We start from the raw sequence: 19,058 nt of genomic DNA on the forward strand, positions 1-19,058 counted from the left end.
TGACACTGCCGGAAGGGAAACCCTTTCCATGTAACAGGGCTGATGGGTTTTCAGTATGGTAAAGCCCCTGCTGAAAGACATATATTTTGCTTCGAATATATGAATTTTGCACACAATAAAACATTAATACAAACACATTTACATATCCCTTCTATGCATTTTCCTCCAGAACTGCAGCTTCTCCTAAAAGTCTCTTAAGGGCAATGGGCGGTCCCTAAACCCATTGAAAACAATGCATTTTGAGCCTGTACATGTACGGGCTTTGTCATTAAGGGGTTAATATGCCTTCATTGGTGGGAACGCAGTAAACCGCCCCTCCAACTTAAAACAAAGTAAAATGTTTCAATCATTACATAATTAATTTGGTTAAAGAGAGTGCTTACAAACTGATGTTATGGTTTTGTATTAAATATTCTACAATTATTCGAAAGAAAATCTAATCTGAACGATCTTCATAATCAAAGATTCAATTATCAAATGAATCTACGGTTTTTAATTCAGAAACGAGTTGAAAAGGAAAAACTTCCTTACCTTCCACTGAGAAAACACTTCTGTCACTGTTGCAATTATTGAGAATTCGAATAAAAAAGAAAAAAAATATCTTTGCTATCAACGGCGTATCATTTCCTGTCTCTGATACATCGGAGGAACAAGATATCCTGATTACCAATAGCTTGCATGAGCATATTGTCAATTATTATCGGCGCCGTCTTTAAAGGGATCTGTCGCTTTTCCCTAAATTCTACAATTCTACACGCTAAATAATCCCAGTGGGATGTATAAACCATGGGAGCAGTCATTGTAAGTTCCACCCCAATAGGTTCTCTCTCCTCTTTTGTTTTGTCGCTCTTTGTTGATTAGATAACTAATTGGCTACTTGCCATTCCACCTTGTGCCAAAATTAATTATCCAAAGAAATGACAATGATGATAAGTAGTAGGTAGTTTAAGAAATTGATTTACTTATACTGCAAAGGCAGTCTCCTGGTGAAATGCTGGTCACCGGGTCACTTTTCCTTTTCATAGGGCAAAGAAGCTGTGTTTGACCAGGAACACTCTGAGCCCACTTGCCCTTCTAACCCCAGCCCGCTTAGGGCTAGCCCCAGGCAGCCCTGGTGTCCAAATGCTCATCTAGCCCTGCCCCGTGTATGGCTAGCTCTTCTTCTTACAAAACCACTACTCCAGAAGATGAGAAGCTCCAAGTAGCCTTCCCTCGAAAGTTCCTAGGTTTGGCAAAAATGGTCAATGGCAAACTAGTATATTAGTTTTGTGTGATGAAAAAGTCTGACCTTTGCTTTCCATGCCAACAAAGGGTTTCCACAAAAAGTAGCAATAACGTATAAAGAAAAATGTTCATTAAGTGATATACTATATATATATAGAACATAGAATGCTGTCCTTTTACATTCTAATCGGTCACATCTGTGTTTCAATCATGTAATTGTTTGCAGTTGAAGAAAATGTTTATGTTGTAAGTCATTGCAATACTTGACCAAGGTTTGTGCATGCATGATGGTATCTGATCAGCTCCACCACCAGAGGAAGCACTCTATCAAATCTTATTTTCATCCCCCACCAGAGGAAGCACCAAATATCAAAACTATAAAGAAACAGAGAGAGAGAAAACAACCTACAACCTTTGAAACAGAATACTTGTTAGTTTTTGTTTCTGCTAAATGCGTAACCTGCTATTTGTGTGTGTGTTTTTAAACTGTAAACCATGGCGGAAAGTACGCCCCATGGAAACTAAAGTGAAAAATATTCTCATTGGCATTTCATTTGCGTCTCATGTGCTCACACGTGTTCTCATGACATCATGATGCAGGCAAGTTTTATGAAACTTCTTTGTACCATGATGTCTGCTTGCGATTTCTGCCTGGTTTTGTGAGAACGCATTCATTTTCTCAGAACTGAGGAAAATTGTGAGGTGTTTGAAGTGCGTTTCTTTGGAACAAATTCTCCTGAAATCTCTCCTGACAACTGAATAAGCCAGTGAAGCCCACTCACTGAAGAAAGTCAGTGAGTGGGCTTTATAAAGTTGGCGAAAATTGTAAATTTGTTCCGAATTTAACTGGTCCAAAGTAGTTCAGAGGCCCGGTCAATGTCGGACTGGGCCAGCCTTCTCCTGGCCTCTAGCTTGGAATTGGAGCCTGAGCTAATTAAGGTGGCCATACTGGCCCACAAGTATTCTCAGTTTGTATATAACTTGTAGACTCAGATACAACTAATGACCATACCTTGGAACGCTCTTGGGTTTGACGCGGAGTCTCCGGGTGAAGCCCTTCCTCCAAGTCTCTACTTTTTCCAGACAGGTGAGCGTCATTTGGCCGGAGTCACTCCATCCCCCACTTTCTACCTAGTCCCATCCACTAAAGGCTGTCTGGAGCTAGCCCCACCCACATGTATAGCTACCCCACCCCTTCACAAAGCCACACCCCTAGAGACCTCCAGGTTTCCTGTCCTGGAAATTTCCCAGGTATGCTAGTGACGAGCTGAAAACATGTTAACATAATGGGCAAAAGAAAATATATTCCATTGTTAGTTTAATGTTACATTTGCTAAGTTTAAGGTTTAAAAGAAGAGAAAAGGTAAGAAAAAAACATTTCCTTATGATGTCATTGGTACATTTTCTTGTACATTTTTAGAAAAAAAATCAAATGGGCTGTTGAAACTTTCCACTTAATTTAATACATTTTTAGGTTGGAGGTTTGTATTTTTTCTGCAGTGAGTTAAAATTACACAATTCGATGTATGAAACCTCATCAGGTTGTAAGTGTAAGAATGAGTTAAAATATATTAATATGAGGACCTCATTTGTTGAGTATTTATTAGAAAATGGAAATAATTCATTGCACTGCAAAACATAGTAAAACTGAAAGTTATTTACCGACAAGAGCACTTAAAGGAAAATAACTATTTTTATTCTGGCTTTTTTTTTGTGGTATTTATGGTAAATCGCTTGTTAAAAAAATACAGTTTAAATATACAGTTAAAAATTATGTTTTATGAACATTTGACTTATTTAGAAAATAATTTTATCACGTTCACATGCCTAGCGTTCCACAATCATGCCCCAATATTCCAGACTGAAGAAATGGCACACTTCTATTTACTTCCTGTTGCCTGAGATACTGGAATCCCCACAAACGCAGTTCTTTACATAGTATTTGAAGACATTATCACGGAGGAATTCATAAAAACAGAAAGAGATAAGTCCTAAGATGGAAGCTCCTCACGCTTAACAAGTTCTAGATTAATTGTATCCTAATGCAATGATATCATCAATTATTGATAAACTTGAAAGAAAAAATGTAAATTGTAAATATTGGAAATTCCAGGTTACTTACATCATAATTAGACTTAGAATTTTTCATACAAATGTGTTTTTTGGGCCAAATTTTACCATTTCGTCCATTGGACGAAAGAAACATGAGGAGGAGAATCTCGCCATTTTGCCTGCACTAAGAGGAGGGACATTGAGTGAGCTGATCTTCCTTTGTCCAATCAGCTCACTCCTGTCACATCATGCTGAGGGCTTGTGCAATGGCTGTGCTGCATCTTTCAAAAAAAAAATAAAAGCAGACTTGTAACGCAGAGAGCCTATATAGGAGCAGAGCAGACAGGGGATCCGTTCACACGGCTTTTTGTGACTCTGCTGTGCTTCGTCTGAGCGTTTAACAGAGTGAGATTCTTCTGAGTGAGACTTGGTGAGCCTCAGCCTGCTATTTTTCACATTTTTTGACCCTCTTTCTTCCATCGATTGATCTCAAATTCCCTATTCAACTTCTTCTTTCTTGTTTCCATGGCAACCGGACAAATGAAAGGGATTTCCGAAAACGAAAATGTTGGACAAATTTCGCAGAATATGAACGAATTTCATCTACTGCAAAGAAATGTATGTATATGTATACTACTGTGCACCAGCGACCCCTAGTGCTTCAAGCTGTAGTGCATCCTCCATAGACTTAAATGAGCCCCATAGATTACACTCATTCAGGGGCTGCAGGGGACTGTGCTCTGGACCCTTTTTATCCCAATTACAATTCTTTTGTGATCTCTAAATCTGTTTTTCTTCTACTCAGAAAAGGGGAAATCTTTCAAGATAGATTAGGTATTAGTTAGATTTGTAAACAAAATGAACAATGAATTTCAAGTCAGGAAATACATTTATTATCAGGATAGCTTAAAAATAATAAAAAAGTACGGTAAATTGTAGACTTTTTACTTTGTAAATAATTGTTGATTTTAAAGGCATAATGTCATTTTTTATTTCGTTATTCATCTTTGCAATTTATTTCACCAAGAGGTGACACTTCATGATTTAATCGTCTTAGAATCCACACTAGAGGCAATGATACTTTTTAAAGAAGTATTGTAATAAAACAGGAGTGCCGATGATATTATTTCTGTCTGCACGACTTTACAGTGATTTTACAGACACACACAGCTTTTGAGTGACCTCAGTACAGCTGAACTAATCACCTACACATAAACCCTTGTTAATGGACGTTTTTATGTCAACTGAATAAAAACTTCAATGGTTGTTGGAGCCACCAGCAGTGGTTGTGTTGGAAGGCACCCACTGTTTGACGTAGTTCCTTTTGCATTCTTCTTGTCCACTGTGAAATTGTGAACTTGGACTCTTTATGGAGATGTCCCTGTTTCCAAATTCACTCTCCACAGGACTCCCACAGTCGGAATCTACAAAGCCACTGTCTATGGTATCCAAATCAAGACACATTCTTGGGTAACCAAAATCCTCGCTGTTTCCCGAGCCAGGAGAAAACGGATCAAAAGGTTCGTCATTATAAAACACATTCTCGTCATCTTGGGAAAGTGAATCTTGAAGTTGCCATTCTTCGGGCGGTATCGCTATCAAGTCAAGAAAATTAACATTGGGCTGCCTTAGATTTTCCTGAAGATCAAGTTCAAGTTCCTTTGAAGGTTTTACATTTGAGTGGGATTTCTTACTCTGTACGTCATCCAATATATCACAGCTGCCACTATCAAGAGTGACTGGAGGATAACCATCATCACTATTAATCTCTTCATTGTCCATATTGGCGTTAACGCATGGACCATTATCGGAAATGCACTGAGGACAACATGGAGTTCCATCATCGATCACCGTCACGGTATCAATAGATACTCGTTCATTGTGTGCGCTCCTCATACTTGCCGAACCTCTACTTTTTCTGCAGTCATGGATGTGAATGTTACAGCATGTCTTAGGTAATAATTTCTCATGATTTTCCGTGTCGTATAAACCTGGTTTTGATCCACGCTGGCATAGATTCTGACTGCAAATTTCTAGGATTTCTGGAGGAACCGCGACGCAGTCAAAATGTAATACCGTTGCGTAATAAGAAGTTCCCAGCCAGCTCTAAAATAAAATGGACAGAGAGGCATATAATAAAATAAAATATATAATGGTATAATTAGTGACATACAATAGTAAATAAAATTAAATATATATATATATATATATATAATTTATTGATATTAAACATTTCTACAGTGTTGGGTTCAATTGGCTTTCATTTGATATAAACCACATCCTTGAAAGACTTTAAGGTTCAAACACGACAGTTACAGTCATGAGTATGTGGGTGGAAGCTTTCTGCAGATATATTTCTCTGAAATTAGACACAGTTTGACTTGGCCAGATGAAAAGAATACATTTCATTAAAAATAACATTTTCAGTGTGTTGTGCACGCATCTCATCTTAGTTCTTATTTGCGGGGGAATGGGAGGTTAACAAGGCGAGTGAATTGCATGCAGAGTCTGTTATGTAGAATGGGTTTTTACCAATTCGCACAAATAAGTTACGCAATAGCGTAATTTATCTGGCATCCAATAATTTTACAGCAAGTATGACGTTAAATGTTGTTACTTCCAAATTTATGAATGTAACAAACACAATAATATAATTTGTTATTAAACTTTACACCATATAAAGCAACTCAATTAACCCTGAAATTTGTGAAATATTAACCCTTTATTAGGCCATCATGAAGAGTCTATGTAGTGACTTCCCAAATATGTTAACTAAATGGCTCTAATACTGGTTCCCATGGAAACCTTTAGACCAGGACTGGCCATTTGGCACACTAAGCAGAGCCACTCACTCCAGCAGCAGATCGGGTGCCGTAGCGTGTGGCCAGCAGTTACATATGCCACACGCTACATGGGCATAAAAATTTAACATGTGGCAATGCATGTCCAGCATATGTCTTTAGGCGAACGCAGGCCTTAAAGGGCCAGGGTCACCCCATCATCAGTCCGGCCCTGGGACCATATGTAGGAGGATATCGCCAATTCATGCCATGGAGGAATAATGTACATTTTTAACTCAATTTTAGGACAAATTAAACATTAATGCTACAGTAGGCAGGTAAAAAGCTAATTTGCCATTACACAAGTTACGCAAGTTAAAAAACCCACACGCTCATAGATGAGGAAGTGAAACTAAGTCGTCACATTATTAATTATGTGGCTTTTTCTCAAATAACCCCTAAATGAACAGGGGAAAAATACCTACAAAATGATCAAAACATAAGTAGTGATTAAAGACAGGTACAAAATAAGAACTTGATCCAATCTCGATTTGAATCCACCCACTTATTCCGAGTATCACAGCCTTCAAACAGGAACATGATACGGTCTCTTACAATCTACGGCAGCGTGTCATGACGAAGGGCATAGCTATTTATACTTTTCTTACCTTAAAATCACCGCTGTGCCCCACGTACAGAGGCTTGAAAAAATGTGCAGGGTTAGGCACGAACCCACACATATTCTTAAAAATCCTATAAATAGAAAAACACATATCTATTTAAAAAAATGCTTTTCAGAACCAAAAACAAAACTACTATAGTGTTATTATATGAAATATACAGTACATACCATATATATATATATATATATATATATATATATATATATATATCATATTAAGAAATCTATTAATTGCTAAAACTTTTAGTTTAGAACTTTAAAATACGTACTCAACCAAAAATAAGAAAATAATAAACCTACCAGCTGAAATAATTTTTACATGTAATCAATGCAGCATTTAAATTGTCTACATCTTGTGTTAATGTTTTTTAGTGATTGACTGTGATACTTTCAGGTACGTACTCATTTTCCTTGCCTCTGGATGTAATGCAAGTTGGTTTTACCTTACTGGGAGGGTAGTAGATAAATGGAACAGCCTCCTATAAGAAGTGGTAGAGGCTAATACAGCGAGGGAACTTGAACATGCATAGGTAGGCATATGGTTTCTGAATCTAAGACTAGATCAAGGACTGGGTCTTAACATAAGGAAAAATGGGCAGACGAGATTGTCCGAATGGTCCTTATCTGCCATCATACTCTATGTTTCTAATAAATACATGTTCGGTGTTTTCCCAGTCGTGTCACTTCTTCCCAACCAATAACTAACAAATGCTCTTCAGATCTAGGAGGCAACAGAGGGTAATCATCTCGCCTCCCTATGAATTAGAAGTAGGTGCCATCAAAAGTACCCTCCAGGTTTAGCTGATTGGCAAACTGGCTGCAGTGACATCATAATAGTGAATGGAATCAAACCATGACAGCGCTGTCCATCCCGAGACTGGGCTCTGGGTCTGAGCAGTCGTGTATCAGACATGTTGATATGATTTGGATCAAAACTTTTCATTCAAAGTCTTTGTGGTGTATAAACATACCTTGTTCGCAGTTTCAAAGGAATACATGGGAATAGCAATAGGATGGCAATGAAAATTCCTAAACATAGAAGAATCATCCAATGTAAGGAACCCCAAACACCTCTGTTATACTCTAAAAGGAAAAGAAAAATAATCAGATGAATTATACTATGCTACAAGGCTGCAGACTTCTGAGTAGGAAGATATCTTAGTGTTGCTTAATAGGTTGTCTATTAAATTAGCCTTATTGCCCACACAGAGTTTCCATGATTATTTGTGTCATGTATGTTGTGGCAATATGCCAGCGCCACTGCCAGTTTGTGCTCACGCGGGTCTGCGTTCCCGCAGAAGGGACAGAGACTGTGAGGTTTTCATTTTAGTTATCACAGGGGAAAATACTGAACTTTTGTGCAGCTCTAGCGTTCGGAAATAAGTTCTTTACCATCTACTTCAGTCCTCCATGTGACCGAAGGACCCCAGTCACTCCATGAACCTTTATACACAGAAGTATTCCGTGGCTTGGCTCGGACACGGGCAACATAGTCTTCATTTTCTTGAAACTGTATCTTTAGAAGGGAGACACTTTTTTCGTCCTCTATAATATTGATGGATCTGTGGTTCTGTGAAAACACACATATATATAGACTCAAAATCCTTTGGCTATTATTGACTTATTACTGGCCACATTGTTTCAAGGAGTAAACTCACCGCCCAGGCATCGCCATCCTTTTTAAAGCTCAGTTCATATCCAATCTCGCCATGCTGGAACATGTGCTCAACACCCTCATACTCTGTTCTCCAGGAAAAATTATAGGTTTTCTCAGAAACAGATACACTAAGGTTGAAGGGGGCAGTCGGTCGAACTGTGGGTTAAAGAAAAAAGTTATATATTATTTCATAATCATAATGCCAGGACAACACGTGTATAAAATCAAGAACGGAGGCAACCGTCTCCATAGACAAACATTGGCAGTAGAATGGGTCGTACTGAAGTGCTCAGTCACTTTAAACATGGCGCTGTCATAGGATGCCAACTTTGCTACAAAGATCACTATGCTCAATGCACAGCATCGGGTACAACTTCCCACAGACAGATTCTAAAATATTGAGGAAAGCCTTCTTTAAAGAGTGGGGGCTGCAAAAGGGAGGCAACTCCATATCAATGCTCAAGGTTTTGGAATGGGATGTCCAACAGGCCCGCATAGGTGTGACTGTCAGGCGTCCCACATACATTTGTTGATCAAGAGTACATTGGGTGAATACACTGTATCAGAATAGTAATAGCAAAGCACTTACAGAGACTTACATGTACCACTGAAGCGATACGGTCCACACTTAGTCGTGATATTCTCACCATTGATGGTTTTACTTATGGAAATACAGTAGGTGTCATCTGCTCCCAAGAGATCCATGTCCAGAATACAGATGTGCTGATGTTTGTTGGATGATTGCACCAGCTGGCAGGAGCCCTGCTCTTCATCTTCAGTGGTCCTTTGGAAAATGGTTGGAAACGTGACAAACTGGTTTTCATATTTAATTAAAAGATTTTATTTTTTAAATATTTACTATACCTTTAATAGTCATCATTAATCCATGGCACCATCATTTTGGAGAATGTTTTTGCAGAATTTAATTATACGTGTAAATCAGAGAGTTTCCAGAATTCTTACTTGTTGTTCTATATTTAAGCGTGAACAAAACGTGGATCGGACAAAACAATCCTAAATCAATTTAGGGAGGTAATGTGTGCTTCAGTGCAGGGCTGGACCGGCGATGATGAGGCACCCCTGATACGTTAAGGACAGCGGCCGCATCATGATGTAAGTGTGGCAGACGACTGGATATGGGCAGCCTTACGTTACGTTTTTATGCTCACGTACCATGCGGCCAGCCATATCCAGCTAGCACCCACACACTGTGGTAAGTACAGGGCGCTGTCACCCAGCAGCCCACCAGATGGCCAGTCCAGGCCTGCTTCAGTGTATATTAAAAGGCAGTAGGATAACATTTCCATGGAAGAATGAAAGTCTGCCCTCTTCAGAGAATGTTACAGTCACAAACTTAATATTCAGAACAAAAGAAATACAGGGGTCCTGTATGATACCAAGAATAAACAGCGAAACTTCAAAAACTTTTATCTTGTGTTGCAACTTTGAAATAAAGAATTCTTACCATGTGGCACTAAGGTGGTAGGAAATACCTGGCTTGTCTCCCTCGTTGTTGACAACTGTGCAGGATAAAGAATGTATGTAATCCACGTAGCAGGTCAAATCTTCACACGTCTTGGCTGCAACATTAAGATTTGAATAAGGATCGATATATAAAAGATTTCAGTATATTTAACTCACATGTAAAGACAAAAATGCATCATTTTTTATTTAGAAACTGAATTTGTTGCCCAAAAATAAGTATCTCTCTCACTGTGCACCCTACTCCAGCCTTATGGTATCCTGTGATCTCCCTGTGCAGCTGCAGAGACCGTACTGACAGGAGAGGTGGGAGGAGGAAGCAAGAGAGATGAGGGAGTCAGTTTATGAGTGTGCAGCTGCAGAGAATGACGGGAAACATGGAAGGGGGAGCAAGCAAGAGAAGCTGCCCTGAATTATAATTTAATCTTTGCTTGTCTGTAGAGGTACAGTAATGCACATCTTTCCTTACATGCACTGAAATGGAGATTATCCATTTATAATATTAATAATATTATTAAAAATATTAATATTATTAAAAAAGATTAATTTGTTTAATAACATTTGTTCCCCTGCCCTGCCCATCTAGGCTGCCTTAAAAATAATAAGATTCCTCAAAAATAACAAAGGGTGGCTTGAAAATAAAACTAATGTTGCCTCAGCGGATCTAACATACAATAGAAACCTCTCTTGACCACAGAGGACGAAAAGAAGCCGTGATGACAGTCACAGGGAAACGAGTTAAGTTGCAATTGTTTACGCTTCATGCACGTTAACCTTGGGATCTCTGTTTTTTAACCACTGTGGTTACGTTAGTATGATATTGTATTTTAGGCCAGCTGTGTGAGGCACATTAGTTTTCTATTGAAACCGCTGTTTGTTATTTTTGGGGGAACCCGTGCTGCCCTCACAGCAGTAGCACAGACTAATATTTCATTCTAGTAGCTTGAGGTCCACAAAACCATTTAATGTTAGCATGTTTTACTTAAGATTTACTTTACTGAGGGGGTGGTGGCTATGTAGAACAGCCTCCCAGCAGAAGTACTCTAGCTTGAGGTCTACAGACCCTGGAAAGTTCCCAGGTATGGACACTAGAGCACATACTGCCTAGGCACAGATCTCCCTGTCCCTGGGGTGGCGGATCGGGTGAGTATTGGGTGAGACTGTTGGCCAGCAGCCCACCAGGCGTTGGACCAGTGTCTAAGATGTCTACGTTTAGGGAGTTATAATGAATAAGGTATGGTAAAAGCAGCAATGGCGCCACTTCCCCATTAAAGTTATCGCTTTAAGACGGAAGAACAAGGTTTGCTGCAGAGCTGATGAGTCATCTCGCAAGTCATCTGAGTTCTCCGCATCTGAGTTGTCTGAGGATACAACGTAGAGGTTTTTGTGTTGATGATGAGCGATGATTTAAAGCATCCTTTGTACTTACTTATTGGAACTATAAAGCACAGAATGAAAAGCAGCGGTGATGGGTAAATATCATGTTTCCTGTTCATTTTGATCTTGTGGTGGTTCCTGCGGGGAATGAGAAGGAAACCAAAGTTATGTCATTTGCTTATAGTAAATATGGCCTGTTCTGCACACACGAAAGCATCATGCAGTGTCATGGATTATACTATATTTCACTTGGTCATAATAAACAATATAAAGGGATATAAAGGAATACAAGGAGAACACGAAAAGTTCCTTGCCCTTCAAACTCCATCCATGATGGGGAACTGGTCTTACACGTGCATGTAAAATAATCTGAGCTCGCCAACCAAACATGCCAGAGCCACCTTGGCCATTCTGCACAATGCCGGCTAGTATAAAACAACCTATTGTTATGCAGAATTCATACACTAAATCAACATTAGATGACTAGACAAACAGACCAGGTGGAATTGCCACCATAAGGAACACTTTTTTGTTTACATGCATGGTACGGTTCTAAAATGGAAGGACTCCGAATGATTATATAGTTTTACGTAGGGAAGGAATGGGACTGATACGTTAACCGCAGGCTATTCAGAATATAGGCTGCGCATGTGGTATAAAGGGGAGATAGAGCCTATGGAAAGATGCTTAGTGATGTATTTAGGCCTGACCCCCCCTCACAACCTACCTCTAGGGCTACTATCCTCTATATAATGGGAGCTGTGTCGGCTGCCCTTCTATTTTATTTTAATGCAAATTCTGTTGTATTTAGTCCAACAACGCAAACATTTTTGCCAATTTGTCAAATATTTGGGGTTGCGGCTCCATAATAAATCACACATTTTATTATATTACTAAACGACTCACTCAGAACCATAGATTACAAAAGAATATAACAGAAGTTTAAATTCCTTTATTAGCCTTCACCACTCCTGATGAGAGGCTGTTCTATTTATCTACTACCTCCTCCATAAAGTAAAGATCACTTTAATATAGAATTCATCTAAACTTCCAAATTAAATGTATTCATTGTATTCCACAAAAACTACTACTTTGTCAAGCACGTTTAGCAATATTGAAATATATCAATTCAATATTTTTTTTAAATGTACTCACTGATTAAACAAGGCAGAATATTTAAAGGAACAGTTCATTTTACATTTTATTATTTAAAAGAAATACCTTTACACAGGTGTTGCAAAAGGGCTATTAACAGTAATGCATTTTGTAATGCATTTTGTACCCTATGACATAATAATTTTGTTGCACCACACTTTGTTGCATGTTGATTATATATATTAATAATAATAATAATAATAGTATATATATAAAAGTTTGGGGTCACTTAGCTGTTTTAATGAAAAACAAGGATTTTTTTTTAACATAATTGCAAAAGGGTTTCGCAACGGTCAATTAGCCTTTTAAACTTAAATGTGAATTCGAAATGTGCCATTAGAAAACAGGAGTGATGGGAGTGATATATATATATATATATATATATACTGTAAGTGTGTTTAAATTACTAAAACAGGCATAATGTTTTTGCTTTTTAACCTGTTGTGAATAATTTAATCACGCCAATAACTTACCTTTTAATTTTCCATTTATTCAGTGTAGGTTGAATTGCCCGGGAAATTCATCAATGCAAAAATGCCCTTTTGTAGAAAAACATTGTAAAAAGAAGATGGAACTGAGCCCCCCAAAAAATACAATTCTGGTCACTCTGATCACTGACAGACTGCCTGTGACAGCGAAGTGTATGAACAGACTTTTCCCTGCCGTGTGTGATGCGATACATATAGGATGTGGTAACGGGTAGTAAAGTACGGCTGATAATCTATGTGCAGAATACGTGTGTGAAATTGGTGGGTAGTGAAAAACATGCATACGTCTAATAGGCGTCACATCATAACTGGATGACACATACACTCATTTATAGATCGGCACATACATCTTAAAAGATGTGATATGTATACTTTAAAAATCTGATAAAAGTTCAATATAAGCCTATTTCAAAAAGTATTATTATTCATCTTATTTTAAATCAAAGTTTCACAGGCAGACCTAACACTTAACATCTTGGTGTTGATGGTTTTATTCGGTGTAGGAAGAAGACAGGGGAAGTTTAGAATCAACTCATGTAACATTTAGGGGGGTTTCCACGTTCAACAGTAAGGGGGGATTCAATATCTGGGAAAGCTGTTTCTTAGGATTCGAATTAGATGTATGCTACTTTAATGTAGACTGATGTATTGTGTCCCTTAGTTTATTCTTTTTCATCTCCATCTTTTATCTTGCCCTCTAAGTCTTTTCACTTAGGTATATGGTGTTAGAGTAAGTGTGTTAGTGAATGGTGTTGGAGAGTGTGTGTGTATAAGTGTGCAGTTCTGTTTCGTGGCAGAATGTGTGTGCATGTGTGAGCATATGATGTTAGTATGTGGTACGGTATGGTGTTAGCATGTGCATGTGTTAATATATGGTGTTACCATGTGTGAATATATGGTGTTAGCATGTATGTGATCAAATGTTGTTAGTGTGTTTGAGTGTATGTTGTTGACATGTATGTGTTGCTGTATGGTGTTAGAGTATGTCTCTGCAAGCAAATGGTGTTTGTATATCAGTGTATAGTGTTAGCATGAGTGTGTGTCAGCACATGGTGTTAAGTGTGTGTATGTTAGTGTATAGTGTTAGCATGAGTGTGTATGTGGTTGAATTTGGGTGTCAGTATGTGGGTGTATGGGTGTTAGTGTTAGTGGTATTAGCATGACAGCGTGTTAGCATATGGTTTTAGGGTGTGGTGTCAGGGGTGAGCCTAGGCTTAGTGTTGCGAGGGAGAGGAGGGTGGTATTTTGTGTGTATATGTGTATAATACGTATGGCGTTAGAGTGAGTGGTGGTGTGTTTTAGTTACGGATGGGAGTGGGATTCCAAAGAAATATTGCACCACTAACCACAGGCTCACCCCTAATCAAACGTAATGCTAAAATCAAAATATGCCGCATCAGCTGCTGCACCTTGGTTTATTGTGTTGTCAAAGAACTCAATAACATTGGGCAGGCTCGTTCCCTCAGTAAAACGCGCTGCCTTGGGTCTGCGAATACGCACTAGCTGAGCTATGATTTTATTTTTCAGTAGGCTTTCCATTAATTTTCCCACTTCTGAAGTAACACTCAAAGGTCTATTGTTTCGGAAGTAGGGTGACCACAATTTTTGTGATTGTAGGGCAGAGGATGTGGCCTTAGCCCACACATGTCAATCAAACCTTAGTTAATACATACACGCTCTTCCTCACATGAACAGTACCTAAAATATTTACTACAGCGTACTAATTGTTATGTCCTTTCCATCTCTCCTACGGCTTAGCGGGATAACAGTGGGTTCTTCCCTACTCTACCCTTACATCATTCCGGCATACGACATGTTCACCGAACAGGGTGACACAGGACATCTCCTTTATTTAGGGACTGTCCTGGGAAATCAAGGGCCGTGTGGCCACCCTAACCCGGAATCATCCCTGCTACCCTTTTACACAGTGGAAAAACATGAGCAATTGTCCAGTCGCTAGGAACTACACCTTATAACAATCACTGATTAAAGAGTTAGACAATAGCTCATGGAACGCATTAAACACCCGACTCTAACTTTGCTATTAATAAAACTGTTTATTATTGAGTTCATTTTTATTTATTGAAACCAAATAAATGTGCATTACAAAATCTGTCTTGCATTTTTTTTAATTAAGATACATATTCTAATTTCTACCTATTTATACAAAATTATAAATTTTCTTCATTTAGTTTTAAAGCTCCTGTTGAAATATCATTGAAGTTCAGACTAATCCTATGTATCTCCAAATTATCAAAATAAGGTAACATTAATTAAAAAAAAAACAATATTATGAACATGGCAACATCATTTTACATAAACATGATATATTAAGCAATTTTCTTACATTATTGAAAAAAAAAACTACAGGAAAACTGCACCAATAAACCCTGTACTTTAAACTTTTGAATATAAATTTTTAATTAAACACCATTATAATTAACAACCATCTATTATTACAAAAAAATGAATTCCACAGTGTAAGTGTACTGAAAACTTTTATTAAATAACGATGAGGTTTTTATTAATAATATAAAACTCAGCTAATTTCATGGTGTGCATGTTCTGAATACATTTTAATAAATATGAATCCTTAATTAGGCGCTATTATATTCCACAGTACTCATAATTTTCTTGTAATTGCCCAATTTTAACGCAAAATATTTAATTCTATTTTCCGAGAAACAAAATAATGCTTAGTTACGCAAATATAAGTGAAATTAAAAACACAAATTATACGGTAAATAATTAATACATGGATATATCTAGTATGCATACTGAAAAAAAAAAGCTATGTATATTTTAATTTGGTAATCAATAAAATAAAACTATATATTTATAAAAGGAAACTAGGATATTATTGAAGTTAACAGGAAATAATTACAGTGATTTGTAAAGCTCAAGTGGTTACAAATACATATAACACACATATACTAAAAAAAAGTTTAATATTTTGCAAATAATATGGATATTCAGTAATAAAATTAATTTAATCCATTGCCACTTCAAACTAAAACTGAAAATCAAAATATTTTTTAACATTGTGTGAATCTAGAGAAATAATGGAAATAAAAAAAATATAATTGTTTTTTGTAATACTAATTTTAGGAAAAATATTGAAATTAAGCAGCTTTTCTAAACTGTGGATTATAAAAGAAAACAATTATTATTTTCTCTGCTACTAAAAAGTCTAACAACAGAATTAATATGTATTTTAACTTAAAATGAATGACTTAAGGCTTAAGAATTCACTCCTACTGCTTCTAAAGAGAACAATTATTAATTAACGTGGTACAGTTTGGGATGTAATCAGTGTTGCACGACTACAAAATCAACCGCACAGCTATGAGTAATAAAAACTTTGATACGTTGGCCAAGATTGTCCACCAATTTCCTGATAGCATGAAAAAAATGTTTATTCTATATCAGAATCTGAAAAACTGCTCTAAAAAACTGAAAAAATCCCATAAATATGGACATTTTGCATTTTTCTATATTTAATATATATAATATATATTTTAATTTATAGTATTATTTTTCTAGAAAAATGTCGGTGTGACCCTCATGACAGTTATTAGAAATATAAGCTTTGGGGCGATGATATCCAAAAGACTTTGTTGAGTACTTTGGTTCTTTTCTGACCCTCTAGAGGCTACAGGATAAAATAATTAATTATATAAAAAACACATTTATTTCCTAACTTAAGTGGAAAAAAAAAATACTTGCTTTCAGAAAGATTGAGATTAAAAGGCTGCAAAAGTAATATAATGAAGCTCACGGAACATTCGATCTCGATAAATATCAATAATGCGTTTTATGCAATGTATGGATCTAGAAAGAATAATTGTCATAGTGCTTACCTTTTTTAATAAAAATGGGACATATTTAAAGCCTCCAGAACCCAAATGCAGACAGCTTGAACATTGACTTTTTGAGAGTGGTTTCTATTGTCCACTGGATATAAAATTTCTATGAACGTCCATGTTTGCTTGGCTGTAGAGATTAGTAAATCTCATGGTACGTGCTCGTCTGTGCGGAGGGAAATTCAGAACACATGGGTTACATATATATATATCAAAGAGTTTGGTTATTATCGGTATTCTGGAATTATTGACAGCAAAATGTCAATGACTCATTTTTTTCTGTTTAAATTATTAGTCATCAAGTCACTCAGTACATACAGTGAAAAAGTCAGCGAAGAAGTTACTATCTACAATGAATGGTTTGAAATGAACAAAATACTTTCTGAAGGCAGGAAATATCTGTATCTGGGGAAAAGCCCCGATGACCTGGCATGTGGCGGAAGATCAGGCCATTATATATGTAATGTTTAATGTGTTTAACACTTTGAATAATGAAGATGTGCTTTGTTCATAGAGTCAGGATAGACGGGAGACTCGGTTGTGAAGCCTGTAGTGATGTTTACTAAGGTAAGCGACTACTAAATTGACTTTGTAGCAGAGGAAAGACTCAACCTACTTCTTTCAGTTCTCCAAGAGGCTCCATTCAGACTTCCCTGTGACATTTTAGGGAACAAAATCTATAAATTTGTGACATTTTACATCCAGGACTAACCCCAATCAATTTAATTTGATTCGGATGTGATAGACAAAGATTGAAACATAATATCCAACTACTTCTTAGAATTATTCTGCATCTTGGACTCTTTTGAGGCATTGGGGAGTCCAGAAAAAAATCCACAAACGTTATTCATCCATCTGCCATCGGCATTTGGTCAGCCATCTTAAGTTAATGGGTACCCTGTTGTTGGAAATGGCCAGGCAAGGTCTGACTTCTGAGCAAATGGCCACACAGGGTAATGGTCAACCCTCAGATGTTAAAGGGCAAGACTGTAGCCATGTGGAGGGGCAGTGGTGGATTCAGCAGGGGACATTTTATGGCAGCACAAAGTTCAATGATGTCCACCAAAGCTAAGTAGAGAAACAGGACAGTGAGTGAGGAAAAACGGCAAAAAGTAGAGGTCAACCCAAGCAAGATTAACAACAGGAGATCATTACCTAATTCTTATTACAGAAAGCACCAGCAAAAGCAGTCAACTTTGAAGTGATTGAAGGTGGGCCAGTGAAGGTGAGACCTTTTCCTGGTTGGGTTTAGTGATCATGGAAAGTAATCATGTATGAGAATATGTATTAAAAAAGGAAAAGAAGATTAAATGAGCCAGAGCAAAACTGGACCAGAGATATCAAAAAACACCAACTAGTCTGGTTTTCCTGGTGACATCCTTGGCTTTGCTAAAGTAAACTAGATGTGAATCCAGGCATTGTCTCAAGGCCAACTCTGAAGTCTTCCACTAGTATACTATCGGTAGATACGACAGATGCACTTGTGATAATAAGATACTCAGGTAACCTGTATTGTTGGAGGAGTCAGCTCCAGAGGTACGCTCTTTCCTGAGCACTCGGAATGTATTTAATGATAGATTTCTGGAGGCCGATCCAATTAAGCTTAAGTAAGAACGAATGTAAAATAGTATTGTACTCACCAAGTTTGCGCGACCTTTATTGCAAATGGAATGCAAAGCAAAGGAACATTCAGCATCTAGAAGCAGAAGTGGAGTGACTCATCCTTTCGGCGTCAATAGATAAACCCTGCCCTGTATAAACTAGTCAGAAGTGGAACCGATGTCTAGTTCTGAGATGAATGATTACAAAATATTTTACGATGATGTTAGGTCACAAGGGTAAGTGGACAACCAGCCAGACATTCTCACATAATAACAGATTTAAGTTGATAAAAGTCCATCAACTTCAACCTTCCCGTTGATCCAGAAAAAGTAAAAAAAACAACAACAAAAACCCACGCAATTGTGGGTCAAAAAGGGGGAAATTCCTTCTTAAATCAGACAAAAAAGTAAATGTCAGGGCAGAACAGCAAGTTGTCTCTAAGGCGCCTGAGTGAAACGTATTAATCACTTCATGTGGACTGAAAGGTCTATCAAGAGGAGATGTGACATAAACCCAAAGTATTTTAGAAATGTACAAATATGGAAGCCTCTGATCAGAGATGTTCTAAATTATCCTTCTTTCTCATCCCTCTAATGTAACGGGTCACTAGCTCATTACAGAAGTGGACGCTATATATCCTGGAGAATTTCTTAAACAAATGTCTAACATTTCCACGGGATTTCATACTAATAATGA

General features: G+C 37.4%; 1 protein-coding gene across 1 annotated transcript; it reads right to left on the reverse strand.

The window, feature by feature from the left end:
* Window positions 1-4,210: 4,210 nt before the first annotated feature.
* On the reverse strand, window positions 4,211-14,712 carry LOC128502252 (interleukin-21 receptor-like). The gene is made up of 9 exons (XM_053472010.1): window positions 14,693-14,712; window positions 11,307-11,392; window positions 9,861-9,975; window positions 8,995-9,179; window positions 8,397-8,551; window positions 8,131-8,308; window positions 7,710-7,821; window positions 6,725-6,809; window positions 4,211-5,382 (listed from the first exon to the last, which is right to left on the reverse strand). The coding sequence occupies exons 1-9, from the start codon at window positions 14,710-14,712 to the stop codon at window positions 4,534-4,536; spliced, it is 1,785 nt and encodes a 594-aa protein (XP_053327985.1). The 3' UTR covers window positions 4,211-4,533.
* Between the last annotated feature and the right edge of the window lie 4,346 nt (window positions 14,713-19,058).

Source organism: Spea bombifrons, chromosome 7, assembly GCF_027358695.1.
Source record: "Spea bombifrons isolate aSpeBom1 chromosome 7, aSpeBom1.2.pri, whole genome shotgun sequence".
Taxonomy (NCBI): domain Eukaryota; kingdom Metazoa; phylum Chordata; class Amphibia; order Anura; family Pelobatidae; genus Spea; species Spea bombifrons.